The sequence below is a fragment of the Nerophis lumbriciformis genome, linkage group LG04 (assembly GCF_033978685.3).
Source record: "Nerophis lumbriciformis linkage group LG04, RoL_Nlum_v2.1, whole genome shotgun sequence".
Taxonomy (NCBI): domain Eukaryota; kingdom Metazoa; phylum Chordata; class Actinopteri; order Syngnathiformes; family Syngnathidae; genus Nerophis; species Nerophis lumbriciformis.
In genome coordinates, this window is record NC_084551.2 from 23,093,524 (window position 1) to 23,111,087 (window position 17,564).

Consider the following 17,564-nt stretch of genomic DNA (forward strand, 5'->3'; position numbering starts at 1 on the left):
GATGAAACAAAAATTTAGTTGTTTGGCCACAATACCCAGCAATATGTTTGGAGGAGAAAAGGTGAGGCCTTTAATCCCAGGAACACCATTCCTACCGTCAAGCATGGTGGTGGTAGTATTATGCTCTGGGCCTCTTTTGCTGCCAATGGAACGGTGGAAGCGGGGTTAATGCGTCTGCCTCACAATACGAAGGTCCTGGGTTCGATCCTGCGCTCGGGATCTTTCTGTGTGGAGTTTGCATGTTCTCCCCGTGACTGCGTGGGTTCCCTCCGGGTACTCCGGCTTCCTCCCACCTCCAAAAACATGCACCTGGGGATAGGTTGTGTGTGAATGTGAGTGTGTCTGTCTATCTGTGTTGGCCCTGCAATGAGGTGGCGACTTGTCCAGGGTGTACCCCGCCTTCCGCCCGAATGCAGCTGAGATAGGCTCCAGCACCGCCCACGACCCCGAACGGGACAAGCGGTAGAAAATGGATGGATTGATGGATGGAACTGGTGCTTTACAGAGAGTAAATGGGACAATGAAAAAGGAGGATTACCTCTATATTCTTCAGGACAACCTACACTGCAAAAAGTCAGTGTTCAAAAACAAGAAAAAAAAAAACAAAAAATTAGGGGTATTTTACTTGAACTAAGCAAAATTATCTGCCAATAGAACAAGAAAATTCGGCTTGTGAAGACTTTCCAAAACAAGTAAAATTAGCTAACCTCAATGAACCCAAAAAATACCTTAAATTAAGTATATTCTCACTAATAACAAGTGCACTTTTCTTGGTAGAAAAAAAGAGACCTTTTTGCTCAATATGTTGAAAAATATTCCTAAATTAAGTAAATGCCAGTGCCATTATTTTGACATAATGATATGCGCTCGGCATCATGATTGAAATTATTACTTTAAAAAAGTAGTTTTATACTTGTGAGTGTTAATGACACAGCTTTACAACTGTTGATATTCTAGTTTCAAGCATGTTCTACTCAATATAGGTCATAAAATCTCAGCAACAAGCTGTAATATCTTACTGAGATAATTTAAGACCAAAACACCTAAAACAAGTAAAACACTCTAACATAAAATCTGCTTAGTGAGAAGAATTATCTTATCAGACAGAAAATGAGCAAATATCACCCTTATTTGAGATATTTCATCTTACTTAGATTTCAGTTTTTGCAGTGTAAAATCATCAGCCCGGAGGTTGGGTCTTGGGCGCAGTTGGGTGTTCCAACAGGACAATGACCCCAAACACACGTCAAAATTGGTAAAGGAATGGCTAAATCAGGCTAGAATTAAGGTTTTAGAATGGCCTTCCCAAAGTCCTGACTTAAACGTGTGGACAATGATGAAAAAACAAGTCCATGTCAGAAAACCAACTAATTTAGCTGAACTGCACAAATTTGGTCAAGAGGAGTGGTCAAAAATTCAACCAAAAGCTTGCCAGAAGCTTGAGGATGGCTACCAAAAGCGCCTTATTGCAGTGAAACTTGCCAAGGGACATGTTACCAAATATTAACATTGCTGTATGTATACTTTTGACCCAACAGATTTGGTCACATTTTCAGTAGACCCATAATAAATTCATAAAAGAACCAAAGTTCATGAATGTTTTTTGTGACCAACAAGCATGTGCTCCAATCACTCTATCAAGAGTTGTAGAAATGATTGGAAACTCAAGACAGCCATTACATTATGTTCTTTACAAGTGTATGTCAACTTTTGACCAAAACTGTACTTAAAAACAGTGTTCCTGTAACTCTGACAAACATAGTATGTCTGCTGTAGAAGATGGTGGTTCTCAGGAATATACAAACCATAAATAACAGTGAAGGGAGAAGTTCGGCCCACTGGGCCCTTAGCTTTCTGGATATGTGGCCCCCAAAACAATTCAGTTGAAAAAAAAAGAGCTATTTTCAAATTTCGATTTTTATGTATGTTCACCTTTTTTTTTACCCTCCTTCACCATGTCTGGGTTTTTTCCTCCTCCTCTACACTTCTGTTTTGTGCCGACACACACACTCTTCAGGACATCAATGAGGGAAGGACCGACCACTCCCACTCTCCTATAGTTCCATGAAAAGAAAAAAAGAAAAAAAACCCGACAAGGAGAGAGGAGGAGGATAACGGAGGAGGAGCGTAGCTACGCTGAAGCTGAGCCCCTCTATGTCTGAGCACACGGAGTGGAGCAGACGGCAGCGGCCACACAAACACACTCCTCTCCCAGTTACACACACATCACACACACACACACACACACACACACAGACAGTGACGGCTGCCAGACGCAGTGGGAAGCAAGCAGTCAGAGAAGAAAGCGAGTGATCGCAGAGGGGAAGAGAAGAAAAGAGAGTTGGAGGAGGCACCTTGTGGATCAGAGGGGATTTTCCTCAGTGCGAGTGTTCGTCTGGATCAGCCTGCTTCTTCCTGAGTGAGAGGAGTTGTTACCCAAAGCTTTTTTTTTTCTTTTGCTCATCTTCAACTCCGGACTCCGTTTACCTATCTATTCCAGGAGCTTAACAAAAGAGGGAGGGAGGGGAAAACCCCCCCCAAAAAAACAGTCACAGCTCCCCCTCCATCCTCCTCCTCCTCATCCTGCTCCACATCCATGTGTGAGTTCACCATCGTCTTCGGAGGATAGGACACAGCAGAGAGCGTGTGTGTTCTCCCGGATACGACAGAGGGATTCAGGGTCTTGTGCGGGCTGGGAAAAAGAAGGGGGAACAGACCCGCTGGGAAAACGAGGAATTGACGAGGAGCGACAGGAGAACTGAGAGCAAACTGCGGGCATGTGTGCTTTTTAGACTGTGAGGAACCGGCAACTAGATCCCGTCCATTCCTCCCTCCTCCTCATCACTCTCTTCCTCTTGCCCCCTCCTTCACACTCTTTCTGTCCGGCTGGCCAATCTCTCCTATTGTTTCCTGTATTGCCTCTCACATCTTTTTTTTCCCCCCCTCTCTGTTGCCCCTCGATTTAAACCCCCCTTTTTTATGTTGCCACTCCGGATTCTGTCTGTCTCTTAATACCAACAGGAAAGACTTTCCCCCCCCCCCCCCCCCTCCCCTTGAGCTCCCCGGACTGAAATTCCGAGTGTGTTTTCTCCCTGCATCCTCGCCTAAAAGGATCCAGGCGACGACCTCGGCGAGATCGTACCCCCCCTCCCACCCCCCAACTGCGAGCTTCTATCCCCAGCCTGCAGGACCTCCAGTTGGATTCCAGCTACATGGGCAAGCGTTTGGAGCAGCAGCAAATGTACCCCCAGTACACCTACTACTACCCCCACTACCTCCAGACCAAGGTAGGCACTGTTGACCTATTTTCACCCCTCTGTAAACATGCCTGTGACAAACACACTTGGTCTTTTATAACAGTTGCAACCAAGAAAAGGTCTTAATGTCAAGCTACTGCATAGTCGGAAAAAGACTTCCTGCATGATGCGTCTTTTGAAAGTGAGACGTATTCTTTCCACGTGAGGGTTAAAGTGCGTGAAAAAGCACAGCTTCATAAGATAGATTGCCGCATGTATCTCTTCGCTATCCCCCCATCTGTGTCCTAAGTGGAGAGAGATTGTTGTCACACAGCTGGGTTTTTCCTGCTCCCTCCCCTCTCCCAATCATCACTTGACCCTGTCCTCCCCTCTGCGACCCCATCGGCTCCAAGTTCAAGTTCAGGGCATGAGGCCCACCCTTCGCTGAGCCCACATTGTTCCTCTATCATACCATACCCGCTGACTTCTGACTCTCCTACTCCTCCACCAACCCCTTCTTTCACTCCATCCTTTCAACCAGAATCGCCCGCTTTACACTCGAGTGATGCACTATTAACTTGCACTATAGGGATGGGCGATATGGACTAAAATCTATACCGCGATATGTACTGCAGCCTCCTGTGATAACAATATATATCACAATATATTATTTGCAGAGTAAATGATAATAGAACCATTTCAAAACAAGCTACAAAGACTCCTAATTTGGCTGCTGACATATGCTGTAACGCAGTGTTTTTCAGCCTTTTTTGAGCCAAGGCACATTTTTTGCGTTGGAAATATCCGGAGGCACACCACCAGCAGAAATCATTAAAAAACGAAACTCAGTTGACAGTAAAAAGTCGTTGTCGCAATTGTTGGATATGACTTTAAACCATAACCAACCATGCATCACTGTAGCTCTTGTCTCAAAGTAGGTGTACTGTCACATCACGCCCTGACTTATTTTGAGTTTTTTGCTGTTTTCTTGTGTGTAGTGTTTTAGCTCTTGTCTTGCGCTCCTATTTTGGTGGCTTTTTCTCTTTTTTTGGTATTTTCCTGTAGCCGTTTCATGTCTTCCATTGGGTGATATTTGTCGCATCTACTTTGTTTTAGCAATCAAGAATATTTCAGTTGTTTTTATCCTTCTTTGTGGGGACATTGTTGATTGTCATGTTCGGATGTACATTGTGGATGCCGTCTTTGCTCCACAGTAAGTCTTTGCTGTCGTCCAGCATTCTGTTTTTGTTTACTTTGTAGCCAGTTCAGTTTTAGTTTCGTTCTGCGTAGCCTTCCCTAAGCTTCGATGCCTTTTTCTTAGGGGCACTCACTTTGTGTTTATTTTTGGTTTAAGCATTAGACACCTTTTTACCTGCACACTGCCTCCCGCTGTTTCCGACATCTACAAAGCAATTAGCTACCGGCTGCCATCTACTGATATGGAGGAGTATTACATGGTTACTCTGCCGAGCTCTAGACAACACCGACACTCAACAACAACACATAATTTGCAGACTATAATTACTGGTTTGCAAAAAATATTTTTAACCCAAATAGGTGAAATTAGATAATCTCCCACGGCACACAGTGGTTGAGAAACACTGCTGTAACATATTACATCATTTCCAGTTCATTGTCCATTGGAAACTATTATATGTAATCTACTTGTTAATTTACTGTTAATATGTGTTTACCTTCTGTTGTAACATGTTTATATTTACACTTCTGTTGAAATGTAATAAGCACTTATTCTTCTTTTTTATGGATACTTTACATTGTTTTTGGGCGATACTACAAAACTATCAATCCAATACCAAACAGGGGCACTGTAGGTACTGATACTGATGCTAAAATGTTCAACATCATTGAATGATTACATTTTTGATCACAGTTACAATCAGACAATAACGCAAGATGTCGGGTGTAACAATATAAACCAAATATTTCCTACCACAAGTTTAGATTTAAATCACGTGTTGTTTGCCTGTAAAGCTCTCATGTGTCCGGTGACTTATTTGATGAGGCCGTAAACAATAACAAAAACGCCAAAATATTTTGTGATGATAAAAAATATCGATATAACCACTGCAGTATCAACCGTATAATGATATTATACTTAGTATCGTTACTGTCGATATTTCTATCGATCCACCCACCTTTGTTTACATTCAAGAGCCCTAGCTTGCGGTTATCTGTTAGCATATCCTCCTACAGTATGCAGTGTAGCATGTTAGCTATTCCTCATTCTCCAGTTGTAAGTTTATTTGCCGCCATGGAGGCGAGGCTTGCTGATTTAGAGGTGGCTTTGCAGGAATATTAGCCTCTATAGCCGTCAAATTTGCGGGACAACTAGAATGTGTCATCAACATGCATTATCACGATATAATGATAGTAATAAAAGCTGTATCGTCTGGGGCATATATGGGGCCCTCTTACACATAACCAACTTTACTTACCTATTGGTACCTGCTGTTGTGTATTTTGCATCTGCATAAGTCCTGACATTTTGAAATCAAACAATGGTGGCGATATTTATAAACGATCCTGCCTTTCTTCATACTTCTTCCAAACAAGGCGTTTGGAATTTGCCCAATTTGTGACGATTTTCCCAGGTATGACATCAGCGGATTATTCAAATATGGTATACATTTTACCCTATGCGTCAGAGAACACACAAAAGCTAATACAAATAATAACAGAAGAAATGAACAAATTAAAAAGACGGTTTGACAAAAACAGACTATCTTTGAATCTCAGTATAACTAAAATAATGCTATTTGGTAAAAATTGAAAGGAAAGTCACACAAATACAAATAGACGGAGTAAATATTGAAAGGGTAAAAGAAAACACATGTGTGGGTGTAATAATAGATGATAAAATGAACTGGAATCCTCATGTAAAAAATATACAACATAAAGTAGCATGAATCACGTCAATAATGAATAAAGCAAAACATGTTCTGGACCAAAAATCACATATTTTTTACTGCTCGCTAGTGTTACCATATCTGAGTTATTGTGTAAAAATATGGGGAAATAACTACAAATGTGCGCTTCATTAACTAACGGTGTTACAAAAGAGATAAATTAGAATAATACGTAACGTTGGATATAGAGAACATACAAACCCTTTATTTATTTTATAAAAACAACTATATTCATTGACAGTGCATTTGTAAACAGCTGAAATTTTCTACAAAGCAAACTATAACCTGCTACCCAAGAATGTACAACAATTCTTCTCAACAAAAGAGAAGAAATATAACTTTAGAGGAAAATCTTATTTAAAACATGTGTATGCTTGTACAACACTTAAAACCTTTAGCATATCAGTATGTGAAATTAGATTATGGAACAGATTAAGCAAAGAAATCAAACAAAACATCAATATGATTCAGTTGAAGAGACTGTTCAAACTACAAGTGTTCACAAAGTACACAAGAACAATTATGATTGATATTTAGAACCATTTTTTTTTAGATAAAGATTATTTATGTATTTAATATTTGTTTACTTACTATGGTATATTATTTATTTATTCACTGTTCTGTTACAGAGAACAAGGACATGGGATACAATTGCTATGGTTTGAAAAGGGGTAGGATTAAACAAGCCTCAGCTTCTTCCTACTCCTTTTTGGACGTGCTGCAATAAAACAACTGGAAATATATGATGCATTACATTGTATCGTATGCATGTTCGAAATAAACTGAAACTGAACTGAACTGAACTGAACTAAGAGCTTTGCGTGAGTCCGCCATTGTAGTCCGCGTTGTAGTCACTCCGTAGTCATTATAGGGAAACTGCACTTTAAAAAAAAAAAATTGCCTATCGTTCACAATACTTATGAGAGACAAATAGACAAAATGTATTTTTTTTTTTCATTTTAACACATAAATATCGGCTCGTACTAGGCGACTAGCAATGCAGCTAATAGGAACAATCCATTCTGCCTCTGAATCACTTTAAAAACACATTAAAAAACGCCAACAATACTTCATTTCTATTGAACTTTTACTAACTCAAAGGAAAAACGACAGAAGCAGAAGCTTTTTCTTCGTCTTTATTTTGCAGCCAACGTCATTAGCAGCTCAAAGTAGCTAGTAGCTGTTGAAATGGCCTAGCTACTAGCAAGGCGATATGTCACTCAGCCAGGGAAGTAGTTCCTCGGTGTTAGTTCTTTCGATAAAAATGTTGCTATAGCTTGGCTAACATGCAGGTCACGGCGTGTAAATGGATCGTTGTTGAACGTTTATTGATATCTTTTTAGAGCGCTTTATAGGCCTAGTAAATGAATATCTTCACATGCATTATTAGCCGCATTGTACTGAATTTTTCAATTATTTAGAATGCACAGAAAAGGGACTTGTGCTCCCTGAATGGAAAAACAAGACTTGTACTCTTGTCTCCCATAGGGATTGTGGGTAATAGGCACAATTACAAAAAAGTGCAAATAAAATCCCTTTTAACACACACTTGTGGTTTTGTAGTTACACAACAGGTCGTGGGGCATCGTTAAAGTGAAGAAAGGAAGTGAATTATATTTATATAGCGGTTTTCTCTAGTGACTCAAAGCGTTTTACATAGTGAAACCCATTATCTAAGTTACATTAAAACCAGTGTGGGTGGCACTGGGAGCAGGTGGGTGAAGTATTTTGCCCAAGGACACGACAGTGACTGTGATGGCGGAAGCGGAGATCGGACCTGGAACCCTCAAGTTGCTGGCACGGCTCTACCAACCGAGGCTTGTTGCCTCTAACAAGTAATGTCACTGCCCAATCTAGTCTGCTACAGAGACGCGTCATGGAGGAAAACACAAACACCGAGCTGTAAGTACAACGCGAGTTGCTTGTGCCAAAAAAAGAGTTTGGTGTCAGGCTTCAATAAGGATAACCTCGGCCATAAAGTAGAATATTTTCCATCATTCAGAGCCGCGCCATGTCACAAAAAAAAGAGACTCAGACTACTTATAGGCTCCCGACAACCGTAATACAGATTTTCTTAAAGGGAACCTACGTTGTGACATCACAGTGAAGTGGACATATTTATTTGGACATGAAGTCAAGCTCTCAGCCATAGGAGAAGGAGCTCCTATGCTCCTCCAGGCTATGAGGAAAACACAAAAAAAGGTAGAATAAAGTATTTTCATCTGATATTGGCATGCACATAATAACACCAACATACAGTGACATAATACTACTAAAAGCAGGTGTACCTCATTTTGTGACCAGGTGAATCTACTTCTATATTATTAGTTTTTTAAATGTATCTATACTTTTATTTTGGGGGAAAAAATAGTGGTGGCAACATCAAGATATATGTTTAAACATTGTACATTTTTGAAAGATAAATATGATGCTTCGGGAGAGAGTGGGGCGTGGTTTCATTTGCAATCTGGGAACGCCTCGAGAATTGAACGTCTTGCAGACAGACTCAAAAAGCGGGTCATTAAATTTCCTGTGGAGAAAGGTTTTTGCGAAATTTCCACCAAAGCATATGTTTAGACCACAAGTAAGTGTTTTAAATGTAGATTAAATTCCTCAATGGTCCCCTTTGAATAAATCATTTACAAATGCCACAAATTATGGATTGTTGAAATAACATAGTTTTATTGTCAAAATTAAAAAAAACGTGTGTGGAGAAATGTAGAAAAGCATTTTACATTATTTTTTCTTTCAAGTCTTGTATGTTCAAGTGTTCTTCTCCTTTTGTAAAGAAGATATTTTTTGGGGGAAAATAATTTCATTCGAGTTGATGTGTTTTCAATCCCATTGTTAAATAACCCCTAATTGTTCATACGTGCACGTTCTTTTCAGCGACTTGTTTTAAAAATGATCCAAATATTTAGAGACAAACCTGAGCAGAGAGTGGAATAATCATGCATTAATCAAAGTAGAAGGTTCAATTAATTTGTTATTTTAATTTTGGCCAAAATTGCCAAACCCTGATTTCATGTGGCTCAAACAAACGTTCTGTCCGTTTTCTGGAATTCACTTGTTTCTTGTCCTTATTTATGGCCTGTGTGATAGTAACAGTGAGGATGTGTTGCTGCGTGTTGAATGCAATATTTAGCAATGTGAGTAGGTCAGTAGGCAAGAGAGATAGATGGTGGGAGAAGAGAAGATGAAAGTATGGGAGTGGGTTGCTGCTGGTATTTAGAGATTATTTTATGCCATGAACAGCGTGTGGGAAGATCAGGTAAAGATGTGTTGCACCTTAACCAATTTGTCTGCTGTGCAAAGCAATGGATTTTTTCCCCACCATCCTTGTAATATTTCAGATCCCAATCCAAGATGTGTATCTTTTCATCTTCTTTTGCTTTACAAGCCAGAGCTACACAAGCGCACACCATGTATCCGTGAATATTCATATTCATCCAGGTCGTTGTTGGATGAAAAGTGAAACGTCTAAAACAACCTGAACAGTCTAATTGTGATCACATCACATATGTTGTAACAAGAGCACACAGAAAGCCCAGACTTTAACATTTGTGTGTTTAACTAGTTAGTTGATTTTTTTTGTTTTGTTCCCAAGGATCTTTTACGACTTTTTTTTATCCCACATTAACACGACAACAAAGTGAAACTATTTGGACTGAGATAGAAGTAACTGATCGCGTCATTGAAAATGCTCATTTCTACCAAAATGGGTTCAAGTTAAATATCCGACCTAGACTAAAAAGTTGAGTCAAATCTGATATGATTTTCTCATATAAACGTGATACATTTAGATATTTTTGTTACATTGAGGTCGGCACAATTCATTGCAACAGTTTCATAAGACTACAGACTCATGATGAATAACGTATATTGATTAGGGATGTTTTGGTCAGTGTTTCGAAACCAACCATCCATAAGTGAGATCGGTTTATACCAATCCCAATCACAAGTATTAGTGATATTATTAACACAGACAAACTATTTGCGGCTCGCAGCTAATTTCTTAACGGCCCGCACCACATTCTAAAAATACTATTACGAAAAAAACATACAAAGTAGAATACATACAGGTGAAATGTATGAGAACATGTTGCAATGTTGACTCTTTATTCTCCTGTAAGATCACTCAGGTCATGTGACCAGTCTCTTCTACATTGGCCAATGAATAGAAAAAAAAACTACAGCTGAACGAGCATTTGCAGTTGCAGGCTATAAACTTTGGAACTCTCTCCCCTTGCAAATTAAAACTGCCACATGTGTGCAGTCTTTTAAATCCGCTCTTAAATCACATTTTTATGCACTGGCTTTTAAAAACAAGCTGAGCTAGACCTTTTCTAGACTCTTTTTAGACTATTTAGTTACGTCTTTAATATGTTCTTTATTTTTTGTTGTTGTTGTTGATTTTATCAGCCTATTTTATATTTGCTGAACCTCTTAGATCAGGGGGTATCCAAACTTCGGCCCTGGGGCCATTTGCGGCCCACAGTTAATTGTTTACCGGCCCGCCACACATTCTGGAAATGCTATTGCAAAAATAAAAAACATTTAAAAAAAGTGGAATGAGGTGAAATCTAACGAGAAAAAGTTGCAATGTTGACACAAAGCTGCCATGCAGGCTGTTTTCTTTTCTTTTGTCTTTCTTTCTTTTTCTTTGTTTGGCATTGCTCAAAAAAATATATCATGACAAAAAAATCCATGTTATAATTAATTATTTTCAAGGCTCCAATTACTTCAAATATTTCACTTTAAAATGTTTTATGTGGTAAATATTGCATATATTGTGTAGTTGCCATATAAAAACATCAAAGTTTTCTTTGACAAACGAGCATAAAACAAACAAAATAATAGTTCAAACGTAAAATCGACAGATATATCTGAAGTTGGTCTCGTAACTTAAGTGTTGAAAGTAAAAGAAAAACCTAATAAAAATGTATCACTTTATGAGTGGGGCACCTTTTGGATCCCAAATATATTTACTGGTATTTTATTTATCTTTTCACTGTTATTACTCAAAAATATTAAATAATTAAAATCAATGGTGTCCTGCATTATTGATCTTTTAGGACTCTAATTACTAAATACTGCATATTTCAGTTTTACTATAAAAAACTAAGTTGTTTTTGAAAGAAAAGCCATAAAACCTTTTCCTTTTATTACTTTATATCAACTTGAAGTTGATATAGAGATTTACTGTAAGCGTTAAATAAAATAATAATAATAATAATTTGACTTATTTTTAACATTTTAATGACTGAGACCTTCTATGGTCCCCGGGACCCTTAAAGGTAAAATAAATAAAAAAATCCATACATTTTATTATGGTTTGAAAATAAAAAGTATCAAAATGGCCCCCACATGCTTGAATTTTTCCGTGTGCGGTTCCAGTGGAAAAAGTTTGGACACCCCATATCTTAGATGTTTTTATTCATTTTATTAACCAATTATTTTGGTTGATCTTTGTAATTTTATTTTGGGCAGCTTGCGCTAATGTTTACTTTTTTTTTTTAAATTTTTTATTGAAAACTGTCACTTATCAAAAAATAATAAATCAAAATGAATGTTTTTGAAACATTTGAAGGTTTCAATTGCTTCACTTCAAATACTACAAATGTTATACCTTTAAAAATTTTTTTTAAAAAGGAATAAATAATACAAATGTCTAATCGACGGATAGATCTGAAGTTGATCTAGAGGTTAAAGCATTGAAAATAAAAAAATATATAAAAAGTAATGTTTGACTTATTTTTGACATTTTTACTAATGGGACCTTTCTGGATCCCTAAGAATTTCAGTGGGATTTTTTTTTTAATTGTCATTTGTCAAAAAATAATGATGAATCCAAATCAATGTTGACCATTTAAGCCTCCAAATACTTCACATTGATTATTCCACTTAAAATGTGTATTTATGTATGTATTTTGTGTGTTCGTGCGTGTGTGCATGTGTGCGTGTGTGTGTTTTGTTAAAACACTGTTTTAACGAAAACAGCATGCAACATTAAAAAATAAAAAATGAACTCTATATCGACAAATAGCTCTGAAGTTGATCAAGACATTTAAGCGTTTAATTGATATGTTTCTAACAATTTTATGACTGACTTTTTATAACTTAATATTGTATTAGTTTTGAAAATGAAAAATATCAAAACGGCCCTCACATGCTTTGATTTTTCAGTGTGTGGCCCTCAGTGGATAATGTTTGGACACCCCTGTTCTAGACTCTTAACTCTCAATCTACTTGTTAATTTCCTGTTAACAGCTCATTACTTCCTGGTGTAATGCAGTTCCATCTACACTTCAGTGTGTGAATGTGTGTGTGAATGGGTGAATGTGGAAATAGTGTCAAGGCGCTTTGAGTTCCTTAAAAAGGTAGAAAAGCGCTATACAAGTATAACCCATTTACACTTCTTAAACTTTACGAAGCACTTGTTTCTTGGTGTTATTTAAAGCTATCTTAGCAGTTAGCTTGCCTGCTCCAGGCGTGTAACATGTTTAGCCTCGCCCTCCAGTGATAATATTACTTGAGATACTAATAAATGCAGTTTAATTTTCGTCATGCAAATGATTATTGTTAACTTGGGGGAGTGGCTACACACTGTTTATGGATGCACATAATTAGTCAGCTGGGGGACAAAAAACAAATACTGTGTTAATACAGCTTTTAAAGGCGTTACTGATCGATGGCTAATCCATCGGCGTGCTCCTGACACATAAAAAAAACTCGAAACAGGAAACAAAAAACCCAAAACCAACTACAAACACATCACATTGTAAAGAAAATATTCAATGTTTTATTTCCTAAAACTACATTTAGTAAAGTCAGTTGGATACGTCAGCCCTCGTTCCTAAATACACTTTATTTGGGATCTGCATTGAATACTGCATTACGACTGCATATTTTACTAATTTATAGAAATTACTGCGCATTTAAAAGAAAATGCACTCAGTGTTACCATAATGCTTTTGTCTTCATCCCACACCCCCACACCTCCACACAGCCAGATTTAAATTTGATATTAGTTTTTCTCTAATCTTGCCCGGAGAGACAGAGAAGGGGAGAGAATGAGAGCGAGGGAGGGAGGGAGAAAGAGCGAGGCCATGAAACAAATGGAATTGAAAACAAAAGATGACTGATGAGAATAAATTGTTCCCACATTGAAGATGTTTTGATTGCTTGTTAACTTGAACACACATCACATGTGCCTCAAGTTGTGCTGAAGATCACTTAATGAATGCCACTGAAAGCTGCTGGAGAAACTGTGCTCTACTTTATGCCTTTTTCTGCATTCCAGTATAAATACATTTTAGTGAGAAAAGCTAATAGGCAACACAATTGTTCCTCGAATAGTAAGTCGGGACCCCCTGGGGTGTCTCGGGCATAAGGGGAGATTTCCATTAGTTATGGTTACACTTTAGTATTTATGTTAGAACGATGCACACGTTTGCAGCTTGGTGGCTGCAATGCTCAATCTGATCAACAGGCTCCTGCTTCTACTCAGTAGATGTAGTAAGTACACATCAACACGTGCACAGAGAGGTAGAGAAGTTTGTGGCAGGAATAATAAAAATAAAAATAAAATGTCAGCGGCATATTTAAAGAAGGCAACATAAACAGGGCAGTTTTCAATTAAAGTAATAAATATTATCAAGCACTTTGCAAAGTCAGTTATGTTACATGTTTGTTAGGGCATCATTTGTTTTAATAGGGAGTAGCACTATTTTGTTGATGCAATGTGCGCTACGGTGACAAATCTGCGTGCTGTCAATCATCGCTGCTACGCAGGTGGTGTCAGATAACTCGTTGTTTGATCACGCATATCTTGGAGGGTAGCAGATATGATCATTTAGTATTATTCCTATAAACTCTATACAATAGATCATGTTGACCAGCCCAATCTATTTGGCTGTGCAATAATATTTATGAGTTACAAACATAGCTGCACATTTGAACATTTGTGAGATACAATAAACCTACATGATACGTGATGTAGTTTCCATCCATCCATTTTCTACCGCTTATCCCTTTCGGGGTCGCGGGGGGTGCTGGGGCCTATCTCAGCTGCAATCGGGCGGAAGGCGGGGTACACCCTGGACAAGTCGCCACCTCATCACAGGGCCAAAACAGATAGACAACATTCACACTCACATTCACACACTAGGTCCAATTTAGTGTTGCCAATCAACTTATCCCCAGGTGCATGTCTTTGGAGGGTAGCAGATATGAGAATATACATGATCATTTAGGATTATTCCTATAAACTCTATGCAATAGATCATGTTGACCAGCCCAATCTATTTGGCTGTGCAATAATATTTATGAGTTACAAACGTGGCTGCGCATTTGAACATTTGTGAGATACAATAAACCTACATGATACGTGATGTAGTTTGGCATTTTTAAATGTTTGACTTATGGTCACTTATTCATCAGTAGAGAGCTTTTAAATTTGTTTTCGTTTTACTTAAACCACCTAAGGAAGAAACTTTAAACAAGCATTTTTCACTTAAAACAGATCAAGAAAAAACAGCAGTTCAAGAAGTATTGACTGACGACATGACTATTAAATTGGTCTGTTGACATTTATTTTTAGTCCTGAGATAGGCTCCAGCACCCCCCGCAACCCCAAAAGGGACACGCGGTAGAAAATGGATGGATGGGTTTACAAGCATCGAGCAGTTAGTTTTGTATCCCCTAAGATAATAATAATCATCTCCATTACGGCAACAAAAAAGCACATTTCTTAGTATCGTAAGTATTATTATCACTGGAGGAAAAGGCTAAACATGTCAAACATTAAAGCACAGCTAAAAACAAAATAGTAATCTTGGAAAAAAACAAGCAATAAGGAGCACCACTAGCATTACCTATTCACATAATTCTTTATACATATTTACCCTATTCATAATAACTCCTAAATACAGCAATATATAATCAACTGGCATACAGCAATTTATAAAACATAGTTACATCCTCACTTGATCGTGTACTGTAATGTCAATAATCTGTCACTCCATAAAAAAATAATTGTGTTATATTTATTTTTAAATTCTGAGAGTAGTGTTTATGGGGATTTTGTAAACGTATTTTATATTCAAATTTTCTTTTGCTGGCATTTTTTGGGATGCTTTGTGGCAGCAAATCATTTCTTGCTTGAAATATTAATTTTCAAAGGTCATCCAATCCATACATAAGATCATGATATAAACAGTGTATTTGCACGTTCCCAATACGCAACATTGTTCGATGTCCCCGGTGCTCTTTTTTGTAGTGTGCATAACTTTTGTAAAGTAATCACGCTAAGTGAAGCTTTATCACACACGTATCATAGAGCTCATATCTCATGTATGTTGGATGAAGTTGAAACATTTGATGTCAGTCACGTCGCTGATGTCATTGCGGCGCCACGCTCTCTCTCTCTACTATCATTTATCTTTATCAGTTCAAGGACATGGAGTATCTGCAACAGGCATCTGGCCGAGACCGTCACACCATCCCCCGCGCCACCGGGCCCTCGCCCTGCTTTCAAGGTCACACCAAATTGTGTCCCAAGTGTTAAAGGGGAACTGCACTTTTTTGGAATTTTGCCTATTTTTCGAAATCATAACGAGAGACAAGAACACACGTCCTTTTTTAAATAGGATTTTAAAGACGATTAAAAAGCTTGGAAGATACGGCTAAATGGGAGTCACCGCTGTAGCCTTCAAAGCCCTCCAAGACAACTTCAAACCCCTCCATCTACATTTTATATACACACTTCAAGTAAATATACAGGACTGTCTCAGAAAATTAGAATCAAATCAAATCAACTTTAGAATATTGTGATAAAGTCTTTTATTTTCTGTAATGCAACTAAAACATGAAAATGTCATACATTCTGGATTCATTACACATCAACTGAAATATTGCAAGCCTTTTATTATTTTAATATTGCTGATTATGGCATATAGCTTAAGAAAACTCAAAAATCCCATCTCAAAAAATTAGAATATTTCCTCAGACCAAGTAAAAAAATAAAGATTTATAACAGCAAAACAAAATCAAACATTTGAAAATGTCAATTAATGTACTCAGTACTTGGTTGGGAATCCTTTTGCACGTATTACTGCATCAATGCGGCGTGGCATGGAGGCAATTAGCCTGTGGCATTGCTGAGGTGTTATGGATGCCCAGGATGCTTCAATAGCGGCCTTTAGCTCATTTGCATTATTGGGTCTGGTGTCTTTCAGCTTCTTCTTCACAATACCCCACAAATTCTCTATGGGGTTCAGGTCAGGGGATTTGGCAGGCCAATCGAGGACAGTAATGCCATGGTCAGTACACCAGTTACTGGTGGTTTTGGCACTGCTGGATCATGCTGGAAAAATAAATCATCATCTCCATAGAGCTTTTCAATTTCAATTTACCCCAATTAAACGGGAAAAAAATTCCCTGGCCGGCTGGACCAAACAGACAACTGTCCATGGAGTGAGTCACTATATATTGATCATGGTACACGCAGCACGTCATGCGTGTACCATCATGACAGACAGCATACGCTGTATAGCAAGCTGTGTACAAACAAAACATGAAATGTGGGCTAATACTTTACAGATACTGTAATGTGATTGTTCATGTTTTTCAGTTAGTACAGATTGGTTTCTTGTCGCATTTTGTTGTACATTACAAACTCAATCGCGTTTTGTGTTGATATAAAACCTAGCTTATCTCTAACTACGGCTAATACCGTAGCACGCTGATGTGTTACAACGGTAGAAAAGCAGTTCCTCGGTGTTAACACTTACAATAACAATGTCGCTACAGATTGGTTATTATACAGGTTACAGGACGTACATGAAGTAGTTGAGACGGTTTTTGAATGCATTTTAAAGTGATTTAGAGGTAGAACCATGAATTGATTTACGTGGACCCTGACTTAAACAAATTGAAAAACGTATTCGGGTGTTACCATTTAGTGGTCAATTGTACGGAATATGTACTGTACTGTGCAATCTACTAATACAAGTCTCAATCAATCAATGGATTGCTCCTATTAGCTGCATTGCTAGCTACCTAGAATGAGTGGATTGTTACATGTTAGAATGCAAAAAAAACCTACAACTTTTGTATTCTTCGTTTGAGAGCTGTTTGAAATGCAAATTGCCAGTGCCACTATAATAGACTGGAGTCACACCAGCTTAAAAAGCCGAAACAAAATGAGCCAGAATCAAAAGAAACATAGCAACATTTCGATGCACTTTTCTGGTTCATTGTTTTAAGTTGCCCAATTTAGGTTCACGCATACCAGGTAGGGTTGTACAATTTTGTTTTGATATATTGTGCTCATTTTTATTTTTATTTTAGATGTATTCATATCTTTATACATAGAGTATTATAGGGAATATTTTTCCTG

General features: G+C 38.0%; 1 protein-coding gene across 2 annotated transcripts in view; it reads left to right on the forward strand.

Moving 5' to 3' along the window:
- The first annotated feature begins 2,129 nt into the window (after positions 1 to 2,129).
- LOC133597907 (RNA-binding motif, single-stranded-interacting protein 3-like) overlaps positions 2,130 to 17,564 on the forward strand; it is a 379,536-nt gene continuing 364,101 nt past the window's right edge. For both annotated transcript variants that reach the window (XR_009814684.1, XM_061950903.1), the window contains exon 1: positions 2,130 to 3,287. Coding sequence is in view for 1 of the 2 variants with exons in the window: in XM_061950903.1 (XP_061806887.1) it covers positions 3,213 to 3,287 (75 nt within the window). In the remaining variant the exon portion in view is untranslated. The remainder of the gene's footprint in view (positions 3,288 to 17,564) is intronic.